The 15,288-nt window shown below is 41.7% G+C and overlaps 1 protein-coding gene across 1 annotated transcript in view; it reads right to left on the bottom strand.

The window, feature by feature from the left end:
* TTC3 (tetratricopeptide repeat domain 3) overlaps positions 1 to 15,288 on the bottom strand; it is a 102,729-nt gene that overhangs the window by 37,429 nt on the left and 50,012 nt on the right. The window contains exons 17-27 of the mRNA XM_081086436.1: positions 12,487 to 12,571; positions 12,079 to 12,213; positions 11,323 to 11,403; positions 10,105 to 10,217; positions 9,588 to 9,708; positions 6,848 to 6,970; positions 5,505 to 5,606; positions 4,840 to 4,932; positions 3,405 to 3,472; positions 2,260 to 2,396; positions 517 to 843 (exon numbers count right to left, since the gene is read on the bottom strand). Of these exons, the coding sequence (XP_080942562.1) occupies positions 517 to 843; positions 2,260 to 2,396; positions 3,405 to 3,472; positions 4,840 to 4,932; positions 5,505 to 5,606; positions 6,848 to 6,970; positions 9,588 to 9,708; positions 10,105 to 10,217; positions 11,323 to 11,403; positions 12,079 to 12,213; positions 12,487 to 12,571 (1,385 nt within the window). The remainder of the gene's footprint in view (positions 1 to 516; positions 844 to 2,259; positions 2,397 to 3,404; positions 3,473 to 4,839; positions 4,933 to 5,504; positions 5,607 to 6,847; positions 6,971 to 9,587; positions 9,709 to 10,104; positions 10,218 to 11,322; positions 11,404 to 12,078; positions 12,214 to 12,486; positions 12,572 to 15,288) is intronic.

The raw sequence follows: 15,288 nt of genomic DNA, 5'->3' as shown, positions 1-15,288 counted from the left end.
GGAACAGTTTTATAATCCCGTGGTTTACAACAACACAGGTACTTTTCTCCTCATCCTTAGAGATGGTTAGTCCTGAGCACAGATTTGCCTAGGGTGATCCTAAGCAAGTATTCTATCCATTCTTCCCTCTAACTTTCCCATTATGGAATCAGACTTCTGAACCACAGGAACCCAGAGGGCACGACAGGGGGTGGACAGGGGTGCTATGTACCCATGGCTGGGCCCGGTATTTACAGTTCTGACATTTTACACGTTTACAAATACTTAACATAATACGGGACTGGATTTTCTAACTGACTGAACTTTTTTGTGTTTACACCTTTTGAAAGTGTGTATTATAACCTTTCTGTAAAATAAGCTATAAATTGTGAGTTGGAAAAACAGTATTTTTAACCATACTCATTTGTAGTCCTACTTTAAAAAAAATCATAAATAACGATAAGAAAACAAAAAAAGACTCTGAGGCCCACATGTGTCCTTTCTACTAAACTGCATCTCTAAAAGTGAATGACATACCGAAGCTATTAAGTTTCTGGATCCAAGTAGCTAATTTTGGCTCCACTTCTTTAAGTTCACTCAAAACATGCAGGAATATCCTTGTTTTGACTCTATTCTTTTCTTGAATCAAGTGACGAATGACATAGTCCACCGCTTCATTTAGAAAATTTCTGCTGGAAAAACAGGTTGTGTAGTCTTCTGTGCTCAAAACCTTCCAGGAGAGCAGCTCTTTGAGGAGCGTAGACGCGTTCAGCACCCCGGACTTGATCTTGTCGGCATACTGCTTGATGCACTGCAAGATCCTGTCGTCCAGGAACTGACAGCTCTCAGCACTGGCCACAGTTTCTAAGGATAAACCACAGCGGTCAGTTACAGTGAGAAATAGGACCAACCTGCAGAGATAGAAACTTCGAGAGAAATGCTGTAACATTACAGAGCATATAAACATGGCGCAGATGAATTCTTCATGTTGTTTTAAATAAACAACTCAAGAAATTTTAAATTAGGAATCTAAATACAGGGTGGGGCAAAAGTACGTGTACAGTTGTTCATATAGGAAATAATACAATAATTAATAAATATAATACAAGAATAAACTCTGTGTTTCGCTCAGTCACAAGGGTACGTTTTTGCTCCACCCTGTATTTAACAATACCTTTAAAAAATATAGAAGTTCACGTTCAACAAAATACAGAAAAAGTACCTTATCTCCTTCACTCTGTACCACTCGTGTAACATCTGAAATTGTATCCTTTTAAAATAAAGTTACTTCCCTCAACCATTCTAACCCAGCTTCATCAACTACCTAAAATTATAAATTTTACATCCAATATAACATGTTTATACCCAGTAAACATGTTTAGTCATTAAGAATACTAAGGGGTTTTTTGGAGTTAAAGGGATCATTTATTCAGTTACAGATTCTATTAATATTTGGCAGTTCTTATTATTCATCTTATTGTTGGATCCTAAATTGCAGACCTATGGACGCATTGACTACTAGTCAGAAAATATCTCAGAAGTTCATCGTCCTGTCCACTCTCTTCCTACAGGATGGCCATTTAGCTTCTTGTAGCATGCGAAGTTAAAATACCAACATTCACTGAAAACTTTTTCAGTAAGAAAGATCATTTTGGTTGATTTGTGAAACATTAATGGAATACTAGATGAAAAAAATAAAGACAGCAAGAGGAAATATTTTATTGTATAGATGGCCATCGTAGAAAATGAGAATAACTTACTTCCAGTCATCTGGAAGTATACATACAGACCAACATGTCCACAGAAATAGTGAAATTACTAGATATGTTCCCACATTGATCATGGAATGATGACAAGATGAACATAAAACAAAAAGGCTGTACTAGGCAATCTCTACGGTACTTTTTCTGAATAGCTTCATTCGAACTCAGCATTATTTCAGATAATTAGTAGTGATTTCATAGCTCACAGTTTTAGGACCTAAATCCACATAGTGGAGTCTACAGACCATCGTCAAACATGGCTTCCACCTTCAGTTCAGCACAGAGTAAACTCACAGTCTGCCCCAGCTTGGCGGCAGGTAGTGTTTTGAATCCCTGTGTACTGCTTCCAAAATCAGTGCTCTGTGTACCATTTGCTCCCGTGACAGTATTAAAATATTAACGGAAACCTAAATTTCAATTCAGTAACAATTAACCTGAGTCCCAGTAGGATGAGTATTCACATTTATAGTCTAGGCGAGAATACATTAGCGTTATTATGCCTTGGACTCCAGCATACCTTTCTGCTCTTCCGTTTTGGGTGGATTACTTTCCCTTAAGTCCTCTTCCATTCTTTCTTGTGCTAATTTTTTTGCTTCCTGTTTTTGGATCTTTCTCTTCAATTTTTTGTCTTCTTTCAGTCTTAGCTTCTCTAGGCTGATAAACATTTACAATTAGTGATAATTCACCTGTTATAAATCCAACTATTTCCCTTTGGCTACTATAGAAAGCATTCTCTAAGCAGTAAGTTAGGAGTGTTCCTTTCTAGTCAGAGCTTAGCCTGCATCTTCTGTTCAAGATCAAAAGTTGCTGACACGTGGTTAATGCAGTCAAACTAACGGTACTTGTTTCATGAAAACCAGGGCTTCAGGGGACTGAGGGGCTTCCCTAAGGATGGCACATACAGATGGCACAGATATTATTTCCATGTTCACAAGTTACTGCTTAAGGTGAATAGGAATAATAAAAATTACTCTGCAAGATAATACATGTACACACTTATTTAAAATAAAAGATCCCACAGTAAACTATTATTTTCACATCCCAATAATGGCCCACAACTACGGAATTTGGTTAATATGGTTACAATGAATTCTCTTCAACAAATAAGTCTGTTCCTCTTTTCTTTTGCTTTTTCTTGGTCACCAATGATGAAAAAAATCACTTATTAGAATGGAAAACAAGAGGCAGGACCAAAAAGAAAAGCAAAAAACATTGAAATTATTTGATCTGAACAAGAAAACACAAAGAAGGAAATAATTTTGACAGTACATTGAGTATTTCAGTGTGAGAAATAAGTCACTGGTTCAAAATATTTGCTGAAGAGAGATAACAAGAAACTATGCTTTTGGAATTAAAGTTTAAACACCTGCGAGCTAAGTATACAATTTTTATCCAACTGCCAAATCTATTAATGAAACGTCATTTCACAACGTCCAATGTCATAATTTTACTTGTAAATTCAACCACTAAATAAGTCTATGATTCACGTTTCAGTATTTAACCATTCCAGGCTAGTTCTCTTTAAATTTTAAATATCCATAAAAGGCATTTTAAAACCACTTAATTGGACATGTGTGCACAGCCAATTCGAAAACAGCATAATTTAGAAATTATATTGTAAAAGACATCATGAGGCTAGTGATGGATTGTTGAAAATCTTACCTAGAGCATTTCTGTTTCAGAATAGGTTTTGAAGGAACCTTCTTTTCTTTTACGACTTTGTGTTCAAACTTTAAATAAAACAAAGATACCAGAAATTTGTCTTATACTCCCAGGACATAAAGCACAAAACCACAAGAAACAAGCATTTCAGAAGCACACACAGTCAATGGTCAGCTTGGCAGAGAACAGGGATGATGCTCTGACCCAGACAAAAGCCCAGAAAACTTTAATAAAATAATGTATTGAAAAGAGAAACAAGAGAGTACAGACACTTTAGCAAGATGTTTTAATGTTTTTCAAATTAAAAGTAAGCGGAGATCAAATAAACTACAAATCTATATATACAAAACCCTAATATGCAAATAGACTGAACAGCGAAACAACCGAACAACTGGTTGCTATGACGTGCACTGACCACCAGGGGGCGTGTGCGGAACATGGCAGGCATCGACCGTGGCGGGATGGTGGAGCAGGTGAGCAGGGGCACAAGACCAAGGCGCTGTCATTGGGGCGAGCCTCTAGTGGTTACTAAAAATTCTTTGCTCCCATGTGCCACGATCCCGCCGGGCGCTGATAACTGCTGCCGGCACTGGCCCCGCTTACACCCACTACCAGTGCCGGAGCTGCTGCTCCCACCTGCTGCTGGCACCCAGCGCTGACCCCGAAAATTTGGTGCCATCAGCAGGTGTGAGTGGCGGCTACCGCCCCTGACTGCCCCTAAGGGTTTCTCCACCTCCCCCTACTCCTGAGGGGCGATCAGGGCAGCAGCCACCGCTCACACCTGCTGACAGCATTGGTCCCACTCTCACCCACTGCTGGTGCCAGCCGCAATCGCTCCGCGCTGTCAGTGGGTGTGAGCAGGGCCGGCGCCATCAGTGCGTGGGAGCAGCGGCGGTGGGAGTGGGGCTGCCAGCAGACAGCCGTGGAAGGAGGGGCCGGGCGGGGGTGTGGAGGATGGGTCAAGACCTGCCTCTGAGCCCACTGCAGCCTTGCAGCCCACAGCTGCTTCAAGGTGCATGAATTCATGAACTGGGCCCCTAGTATCATTATAACCCACTCCTGCCACCTCCATATAGACCAGGTAAAGGTAATCAATCCCTTAAGACACTCCTCCCCTCCCTAAGTACCTTCACCCCCAAACACCCAGAAGTTTACTGGGAATAAAGAAAACAAGGTTATAAAAAAAGTGATAACAGTAAAACTAAACTGTAAAAGCCTCCTTTTCCTGCTATGAAATAAAAGAATGTGAGAATCCTTTATTGCAAAGAAGCATTCTCACATCCTAATTGTTTGTATATTGTCTGAAATTAAGAAACTGTTTCCTAGAAAAGACAAATCCAAATCATACAACTTTCATAAATTTAAATCATGCTTTAAAAGGTATAAGCATTCTCATTGTCAATTTAATAAGATTTCCCCTTAATTAGATACTTACTTCACATTTAACTTGACCACCACTGCTGAAGATGATAATCTTAGAGATGATACCTTCACAGTCAGGGGTAAGACAAATTCCTTGTAGAAAATCCTATTTGATTTTAAAAAAAAAAAGTGTGCTGCGTATCAAAATAAATCTAAACATGTATACTACTGTAACCATCAGGAATGGTTAAAATGTCATCAGAAACCTCCTTCAGGGCGGCATTGAAAGTCCCTGCTTGTTGCCATGGGACCTGCGGAGCCTCCCTGCAAAAGGAATGACTTGCTTTGGTCAGTGCAAGAAGAGCTGACAGGACATACACCAAGCATGTCCCAACAAAACCTTAAGAAACGCTGAATGGACTGGCCCTTGATCTCTATCCTCTGTCACAAGAATATGTACCAGGAAACCTCAATTCAGACACAAAAACACAGCCACAGTACCCAGCCGGCATGGATCAGTGGTTGACTGTAGGCCTATGAACCAGGAAGTTATGGTTTGATTCCCAGTCAGAGCACATGCCTGGATTGTGGGCTCCATCACCAGTGTGGAGTGTGAAGGAGGCAGCCAATCAATGATTCTCTCTCATCACTGATGTTTCTCTCTCTCTCTCCCTCTCTTTGAAATCATTAAAAACATATTAGAAAAACAAAACACCCAGAGAATCTTATTAGCCTTACCTTGTCAATTTTATCATTAAAGGTTGTTGTTTTTAACTTCTTCCAACAGTTCATGTGAAATTCTATTTTGCAGTACTGGCAACAGCTGATTCGTATAAAACCCTGGGGGGTTAAAACAATGTTTAATTCACATTTTAAAGGTGCTGTCTCTAGCTCACACACACACACTCTCTCTCTAACTCACTCACAATGCATCTATACTAATAATAGCCTAGGTGGTATCACGCCCTCACGTCATCACAAGATGGCCGCGCGCACAGCGGAGGCAGGGCCCGGCGGATGCTTTGCGTGGTGAGGCCTGGGGGTCCCATGGCTCTGCGCGGCGCAGAGGCTAGTCCTAGTGGAGGAGGCAGGTCGCAGCAGGGGAAGGCAGTTGTGGGCGATCAGGCCGGTAGGGGAGCGGTAAGGGGGCAATCAGGCCGGTAGGGGAGAGGTAAGGGGGCGATCAGGTCGGTAGGGGAGCGGTAAGGGGGCGATCTGGCCGGTAGGCAGGTAGGCAGGCAGGCAGGCAAGCGGTTAGGAGTCAGTGGTCCCTGTGGGATCGGGCCTAAACCAGCAGTCAGACATCCCCTGAGGGGTCCCAACTGGAGAGGGTGCAGACCGGGCTGAGGGACACCCCTCCCCATGCACGAATTTGTTGCACTGGGCCTCTAGTATTAAGATAAAGAGAGAGCTGTTTGCATTCCTCTGGTAGACACAACTAGATACATTTCCTCATGGGGGAGCATACTACTCTGTACCTAGAATGCCTAGTGCCAGAGATACAGAGCTTGGCTGACATATTCACTTTCATAGCTTACAGTTGCATTATTCTTTACAACGTATAAAATATTTTATAAACAATATTCCATCTCAGTTCTAACCAGGGACAGTGCCACAATGGGCAGCTTATTATCTTCTTGAACCAACTAAGGCCCAGTAACTTATTCACTCAATTATGTGCCAGACTTGATCTCAAATTTAGATTTCTGAGAGCCAATTCAGCCGTCAACAATGGCCTTTTGTTCTTGGAGTCCAATTTTACAAGAGACAGAATTGCAACAAATCAGAGGTAATAATCTTGTTTTGTTTCCTGTGTTCCTAGGAATAGGCAGTTGATGGCACAGTGGCTAGAAAGGGGAAATGGAATTAGCCAACTGGCCCTCAGTGTTAATTTCAGTGGCTCTGGGTTCCCATGTGAGATGATGCAGACCTAAAGAAGTCCAGGGGGAGGGGTGGGCAACAGGACATAAAACTGCTGGCACCCCAGAGAACTTGGGTGCCTCCAATTAAAGGATTGGTTCTAAATTCATTGTAAGGCACAACTGTGCAAGTTAATGTCCTAATGCACAGTCATTACTTGCCTTAAAGTCTGGATCTGTGATGTATATCTGGATTTTGGAATATCCATGGCACTTCTGATAGCAACAAACAGCATCGGGCACTGGAGGGAACCTGCATTCTTCAATAAATTTCTCTAAGAGCATCTAAAACAAAAAAGATACTGTTACAACACTCATTTGTCAATCAAAATGTTTGTGATTTCAATAACTTCTTGCTGTCAAAATATTTTCATCCTAGAAATGACTAAATGTTTAGCCAAGAACAAACTACATACCACTTTTTAATGGAGGCCGATACAGAGACATGTCCAGAGAAAATGATGGAATGGTGGGGGAGGGGGACAAGAACTAAAACGTTTTTTCAGAATTTCAAAGTCAGAATCAAAATCTTATCCTGTTATAACCATCAAACCTCATTGTACAATATGTAACTCACAGAAATCTCCTTTAAGCATCCAGAGGGAGTCCTAAGGTGAAACTCCCTTAGTATTCTACTGTTCTCCTGATCCTAAGGGTGCTTCACCTGGGATCCTAGCACCTCACTCGCCTCCTCCCGGAGCCCCTGCCACCTGCGCTAGTTCTTGCCCTGAGAATGACCCCCCTGCTCCTGCACTTTTGTTATCAATAGTTCCCATGCCTCCATCCCAATCTAGTTTAATGAGGAAAACACAATGATCCTTTGTTTTACAACTTTTTTAATAGCAGCTTTGGGTAAGATATCATTCACATAACCATACAATTCACATATGTTTTTAGTACATTCACACGGTTGTATGACTATCACCACAGTCTAAATTTACAACATTTTCATCACCCAACAAGAAACCCCATAACCATTAGCAACCCCTCCCCATTTCCCTCAATTCCTAGCTCCTCCCAACCACTAATCTACTTCCTGTCTCCATGTAGATTTGCTTGTTCTGAAGATCCTATATAATAAAACCCTAATATGCAAGTTGACCAAACAGTGGAACGACCGGTCACTATGATGTGCACTGACCACCAGGGGGCAGACACTCAATGCAGGAGCTGCCCTCTGGTTGTCAGTGCGCTCCCACAGGGGGAGCGCTGCTCAGCCAGAAGCTGGGCTCACGGCTGGTGAGGGCAGCAGCGGTCGTGGGAGCCTCTCCCGACTCTGCGGCAGTGCTAAGGACCCCTGCTCCCCCGGAGCAGGCCTAAGCCGGCAGTTGGAAATACCCTGAGGGGTCCCGGACTGCGAGAGGGTGCAGGCCGGGCTGAGGGACCCCCTGCCCCCAGTGCACAAATGTTGTGCACTGGGCCTCTAGTTTCATATAAATGGAATCCTACAATCAAATGGAATCCTACAATCTGTGGCCTTTGTGTCTGGCTTCACTTAGCATAATGTTTTCAAGATTCGATCATGTTGTACCATGTGAGTACTTCATTCTATGGGCTGAATAATATTCAATTGTATAAATAGACTATATTTTATATAACCATTCATCAGTTGATGGACACTTTTTGCCTCCTGTGAATAATGTTGCTATGAACATTCATGGACAAGGTTTTTTTTTGTTGTTGTTGTTTTATATATTTTTTTTTATTGATTTTTTACAGAGAGGAAGGAAGAGGGATAGAGAGTTAGAAACATCGATGAGAGAGAAACATCGATCAGCTGCCTCCTGCACACCTCCTACTGGGGATGTGCCCACAACCAAGGTACATGCCCTTGACCGGAGTCGAACCTGGGACCCTTCAGTCCTCAGGCCGACGCTCTATCCACTGAGCCAAACTGGTCAGGGCATGTACAAGTTTTTGTGAGAACATGTGTTATCTCTGTATATATCCAGGAATGGAATTGCTGGGTCACAGAATAACTCATTCTTTAACCCACTGAGGAAGTGCCAGACTATTTTCTCAAAGCAATGGCACCGCCCACAACAACGCAGGAGGTTCTGACTTCACATCCTTATCAACACTTATTCTTGGTTGCCTTCTGAAAATAACCATCCCAATGGGTGTCGTATCTCACTATAGTTTTAATGTGCATTTCTCTGGTAGGTAATGTTGTTGAACACCATTCATGTGCTTACTGGCTATTTGTATAACTTCTTGACAGATACGTCTATTCACATCCTTGGGGTACTTTTAAATTAGTTTAGTTGTCTTTTTCTCATTGAGTTGTGAGAGTTGACCCCCATGCTTTTAAAAGCTGTGGTCAAAAGCCAGTTCATGCCCAGGGTCCCCACAACTAAACGCCTATCCTAGTCAATTTACACATAATTTAGTCTCTCAAAAACTAGCAAAGCATCCTCTGCTTCTGGATTTGAGATTAAATTTATACTTTGAGTCTTCGAGTACCCCTCAGTAATGACAGTAACTATGATGAAACAGCAAAGCTACACCTTTCCGAGGGACAGCATATCTTTCTGCTTAAGAATGCACACTGAAATCAGAACACCTGGATTCAAGCCCAGCTCCACCATTTCCTGGCTGTTTAACCTTGAGCTCATTACCTAACCTCTCTAAACTTAATCTTTTCCCTCCATAAAATGGGGATAAATCATAGTACTCATCTGTAGGACTGTTGTAAGGATTGAAGGTAATGAAATGTGGCAGGTATGTGACTGGCAATAGAAAACATTCAGTAAATGTTAGTTCATTCTCACTAGTCCTTAAAGGGGAAACGCCTGTGGGGCAGCTGAGGCCAGAATACTATCTCCTTTTCTGACACCTGAGCCAGTCAGTGTAGGCGGGCTTTCACAGTTAGTCAGAGCTCTCTGCAGAAAGAAATGGTTACCTTTATTTTCCCTGGCCGAGTCTCTTCAATAACCACATTACTTGTGGGCCAAGTTAGCACTCCAGGGAGTCGACAAATCAGGGTTCTTGCTTTCTCAAAGTGATTAAGAGCTTCTAGAAACCTAGTCATAATAATGAAAAAAAAGGTATGAAAAGATGTCAAGAATTTTCATTCCCACAACAAAAGTCAGAGATTCCAAGCTAACTAGTAAGAGTACGTTTGAGCCCAGCCAGCGTGACTCAGTGGTTGAGTGTTGACCTATGAACCAAGAAGTCATAGTTCGATTTCGGGTCAGGGCACATACGAATTAATGCCCAGTGGGGGGCGTGCAGGAGGCCCCCCAGTCGATGATTCTCTCTTATCACTGATGTTTTTCTCTCTCTCCCTCCCTTCCTTTCTGAAATCAATAAAAAAAAATATATAAAAAAGAATACATTTGATAAATCACTGCATAGATATACCATAAATATAGAAATTTATTTTTTTTAATTTTTACTTTATTAGGACATTTACTAACCTGTTTTTTTTCAAGTATACTTTTCCAATTCCACAGTAGGCCAAGCAATCGAGGCCCTCATTGGGGTAGTGTTCAATCATCCTCTTAAACTGGTTTTCAGCTTCAGATAATTCCTTCAAAGGCAGTAAGAACAATAATCACACACAAAAAAAATGCTGGACGTGATTTTTATCTGAAGGCTGATTCTTTTTGTAACATTAAAAACAACTATCTGTCCAAGACTTCTTTGGTAAAATTACACTTTCCAGATTTCATTTTCTTAGCAATTTATAAATTGTGACCACATGTACGATACTCACACCCAAAGTGATTCAGCTCCAGAATGAAAAGCTGGCACTGAACACATCGCATCACCAACCAGATGAGCGTTTACACCCACACAGAGGCCAGTGGTGCTGGCAGTCACCACACGTGTGACTTCACGGTACAAAGGCTGATGTAGACAATGACACCGTGCACATATCCTGGCTGAGTGCTGTCCCCTTGGGGGCACAGGCATGCCAATGATGTTGCTACGTGCTTTGGGGCATCAGGCAGACAAATGCTCAACCTTAAAACCAGCCCTTTAGTAACAGCTTCACAGACAGAAGTGTGTTCTTTTGAATATTCTCAACTGTGGAAAACTCTGCTTTACATGAATTTTGTTTTGAAAAAAATCCAAAAACACTTAGCTCCAGGCAACACTGCTAACCCCACTGTGGGTGTAAAAAGAAATGTCACCACAAAATGGAGTTTGTTAGAAGCTTTGAGGCCAGTTCCAAAGGAGGCATTGCAAACATGTCTTAACACGTTAAGCGCCATGTCAGTCACCAGTGGCTGACACTACATTTTCCGATTGGCCCTCATCAGTCTCCGACTGCCAGCGTTTCAGTGAAACTGGGGATCGCGGGCTAAGCGGAAGGAAGACAAAACAGGCCTGGCGCCGAACGTGTAAGCAGGGGCTGTACTGGAGTAAGTTCATCGCTTCCTTTCGGCTGGGGCTAGTCTGAATGATGAAATTCTTTTAAAGGTTCAAGTTCTATCACATGGTTTTATTTCTGTGATCAGTCTCACTACTTCAAAGTAAAACGCAAATGTAATCCAAAAAAGCAAACATAACATACTTATTACTGCTCTGCCAAGAACAAAAGAATCGCGATGGGAAAACAACTGTGTTTACATATCTTCTAAAATCAATGACATATTTAAGTTGTTTATTACTCCTGTTACAAATCTTACCTCAGGCTGTCCTATTCCAAGGAGAGAAATAGCAAGTCCGTAGACCACTAACACATAGTTAATCATGGCCAGGTTCAATTGCTGTCAATAAAAACATTTGAGTTAAAAATCAGAAGATAATTCTGCCCAATTTGCATTATACCAACCTGTTAGCCACAACAGAAAAAAAGTGTAATAAAATCTCACTAATCACTATGATTGAGATAAAGGCCAAACTGAATTAGAAAATATATTTTGCAAAAATACACTGCTATCAAGTATTTAAAACACAGACTCACTGTCTCAGAGTTCCTTGAAGGCGTGGTTCATAACAGAAGTTACTCTCTTTTGAATGTTTGTGGGTACCAGTGACAGATGAAGACATTTATTTGCTGCCTTACAACCTTGCATAAAGTATTTGCCTAGCTATTACTTTCTTTCTGAATGAGAAGATGTGACTAAAACTGGTCCAAAACCTTGCTTTCGTAATTTATCAAGAAAGAAGGCCAGGAGTTCTAAGGACACCAACTGGGGAGCAAGGAGGGAGGCGCACGGTGAGCGCAGGCATGAAGGCTGGGTCAGCGCGCACCCTGCTCCTCACCGCCCGCCCTGCTCCTCACCGCCCGCCCTGCTCCTCACTGCCTGGCCCGAGGAGATTCAGGCCGTCTCCGCTGGGCAGAAGGTGCACTGGTAACAGTGAAGTGAGAGCCCGGATTCTCCTACACATGCATCTGGAGCCATCAGCACTGCTGACGAGTTAGGAGACGGCAATCCTACCTTTACTTTCTGCGGATCTAGGCCGTTGAGCAGCTCCGAGAAGGACTGGGCTGCGCTGCGGCACCGCTGCTCCAGCAGAGCTGTGTAACCGTCCTGGATCAAGCTCCTCAACATTTTCATTATATTAGCAAAGTCCTGCAAAACAGAACAAGAAACAAACTGTTTCCTTTGGGAAGCAACAATTCTACAGTGTCAATCGCTACTTCAATCTCTGGCTAACATAACTGAAAAGTCAGTTTCTAAATCAACAATAGTTTGGCTTCTTAGCAATCACATATAAAGTAACATGTTCATAAATAAAAGTATAAAAAACAAATCTTAGAGATGTACATGGTTAGACTTAGCGCTTGTGAAAAGTGGTTTGTCCCCAGAGTTTGCTTTTTCCCCAGGAAAAGCCTTTTCCTGTACCTGGTGTGCAGCTCTGGAAGATTTAGAGAACTGTTTCTCCAAGAGGCTTTTCAAATCTGCTGGAAAACTCCCTTGTGAACTATAACTAAAAGAAAAGAGTGTTGTGTTGAATTATTTAAAATAAAACAGTCCGCTATATAAAGAAGAAATACTTTTACTGAAGGTCATTTTAAACACTGAGCAAATGAGTCACAAGCTCCTGAACTGAAATATTACGATGATGCCATTTCTTCTCAGATTAACCTCTAACTCTAATGAATCTCAATAAAAACCCCTGTAAAATTACAAGTGGAGGGAGGCCAGATAAATTAATTATGAAGATGATATAGAAAAAACAGCTTTTGAAACAAATTAAGGGGAACTTGTGTGCTGATTACCCAGTTATTATAGATCTACAGTTATCTATGACAACGTAGTCCTGAAACAAGAAATGTGCCCAATAAATGTTGCACGGACGCTCCTCTCATGGGAAAATCTAGTAAGAGATATAACCTTTCAGAAAGCCTGGACCCCGTGCTGGTGAGGGGAAGAAAGACTCAGTTCTCTGTCTTCCAACACCACTTCTAACACTAGACGTGTGTGTTTGATACCAGATACCTATCATTTTCCACACCAATTTTCCAACACCAACCGCGTGTCTAACAATTCCATTCAATTTTGACATTAATTCTGGGGTCAATGCAGGCCCCACAGGTGCCCTCACTTCAGACCAGCCACACCGGGGTGCCTAGGCTACCCACAATTCTGCCGAGCCAACTACAAATTCAGGGTTCCCGTGACCCCAGTTCAGATTCAACAATTCCCTAGAATGACTCATAGAACTCATGAAAGCATTATACTTACTACTTACCAGTTTACTATGAAGGTTGTAACTCAGGAAAACTCCAATGAAAGAAACACATGGGAAGGGAGCTGGGTAGAGGGGGTGATGGATAGCTTTCATGCTGTCCCAGAGTGGGCCACCTGCCCAGCACCTCCATGTACTCACCCACCCAAAAGCTCCCCGAAAAGAGATTTTCATAATGTTTCATTACACAGGCACAAAGGATTAAGTTGCTGGCCATTGGTGACTAAATTAATTCCTAGCCCCCTTCCTGAATTTCTCAGATACCAGGGGATGGTGCTGAAAGGTCCAACCTTCCAATCACATACTTGGTCTTTGTAGTGACCAGTCCCAATTCTGAATGCAGAGCCCCAGCCTTGAGTCACCTCATTAATATGATCTCAGGTAGGGTGGAAAGGGACTTGTTTCAGGAAACTCCAAGGGAGCTCTGTGCCAGGGACAAAGATCAGATATACATTTTATTATTCCGCACCCTCTCACAGCTTAGTAAGAGTGTAAAAGTGCCAGGTAAATTAATTTTCTGGTAGGACAATTTGACAATATCTATCAAAGTGAAATTACGCACCCCTGGGCCCTGGCCGGGTAGCTCAGTTGGTTAGATTGTGGGTTTGAACCCTGGTCAGGGCACATACAACAATCAACCAATGAATGCATAAATAAGTGGAACAACATATCAATATTTCTCTCTCTCTCTCTCTCTAAAAATCAGTAAATAAAATTTAAAGAAAATTATGCATCTCCTTTGATAGAGCAATGCCACTCTAGAAATTTCTCCGAATATACATCTATGCGGTAAAATGTCCTGCAGCCATGAAAATGAAGGATGTAGATTTCCATGGTCTGTTATGGAAAGACACACAAGATACTAGAAAGGGATAAAACAAGCTGTCAGTCTGAATGGTTCTAACAACAGTGAAAAGGACAGTGATCCCAATGATGGTCATGTGTACTGAGCATTTACCATGTTCCAGTTCATCCCACTTAATCACTAAATAATCCCATGAGGTAGACATAATCAAATCAGAAGCCTTCTGTTTGAAAACAGAAACAAAGTATCAGGAAACTAAATTTATCTTCAACAAAACCGGTTAAAATTGTAACTATACATTCAAACAATGAAAATATACTTGGTTTTGGTTTCTCCTGGGGGGCACACGAGGTGAGGAGGAAGACTCAGGATTTTTCTATGAAATAATAGTTACATAATATTCTATGCTCTTGCTTTGTATTTACTTTGTAGCAGCAGGAAAAAAACGGTCTTTTTTTTTTTTTTTTTAAATGGGCATTACTCATTTCTCTTAGTGCTTTGATATTCAAATCATTCTCCTTTAAGAATCTATTGAGGAATCAGCCTTAAGAAATGAGGAAAAAACTGACAACTGGTATAATTAGCAGAAATGGCTTTGCAGTTTCTTTCTCCAGCATCACTTTTTATTAACTTCACAAACTTCTGTATCTACTGTATGACTGATAATTCCACTCTGCAGTCAATTCCTATTTTGTAGGTGATGGGGGATTAACTATAAAGATAAGTGACAAGAGTTCCGACCATTAGTTTTAAGGGGCATGTTCGGTAGAACGGATTTTATAAGTGGCTGGTTCATTAATAAATCCTTTCCTCCGGTGGTAACTGCTCAAAAGGGCCTCGGCCTGTACACATCCCCATGCTGTGTCTGCAGAGTGAGCTTCCGACGGCCAACATTGTGAGCAGCGCGTTCCTATCGGAAGCTACCGGAGAAGAAGTGTGGGAAGTGAAATAAGGTGAGTAGGGAAGGAGACTAATTTGCACTTTATACTTCTCTGAATATTTTACCTCTTCTGAGCATGTATTTTGGAGTTTTAAAATGTTAATACTAATATAGCTGTAATACGACTTTCAGAAATCAGTATTAACGTTCAGGATTCAGAATTCTCTGGTCAAAAATGATCGTCTCTGAAGACATGCCTTTGGTATTTGA

This window comes from Myotis nattereri (genome assembly GCF_964212035.1).
Source record: "Myotis nattereri genome assembly, chromosome: 3".
Lineage (NCBI taxonomy): Eukaryota > Metazoa > Chordata > Mammalia > Chiroptera > Vespertilionidae > Myotis > Myotis nattereri.
The sequence above is the reverse complement of the archived record's forward strand: the minus strand, read 5'-3'. Positions and strand labels throughout refer to the sequence as shown.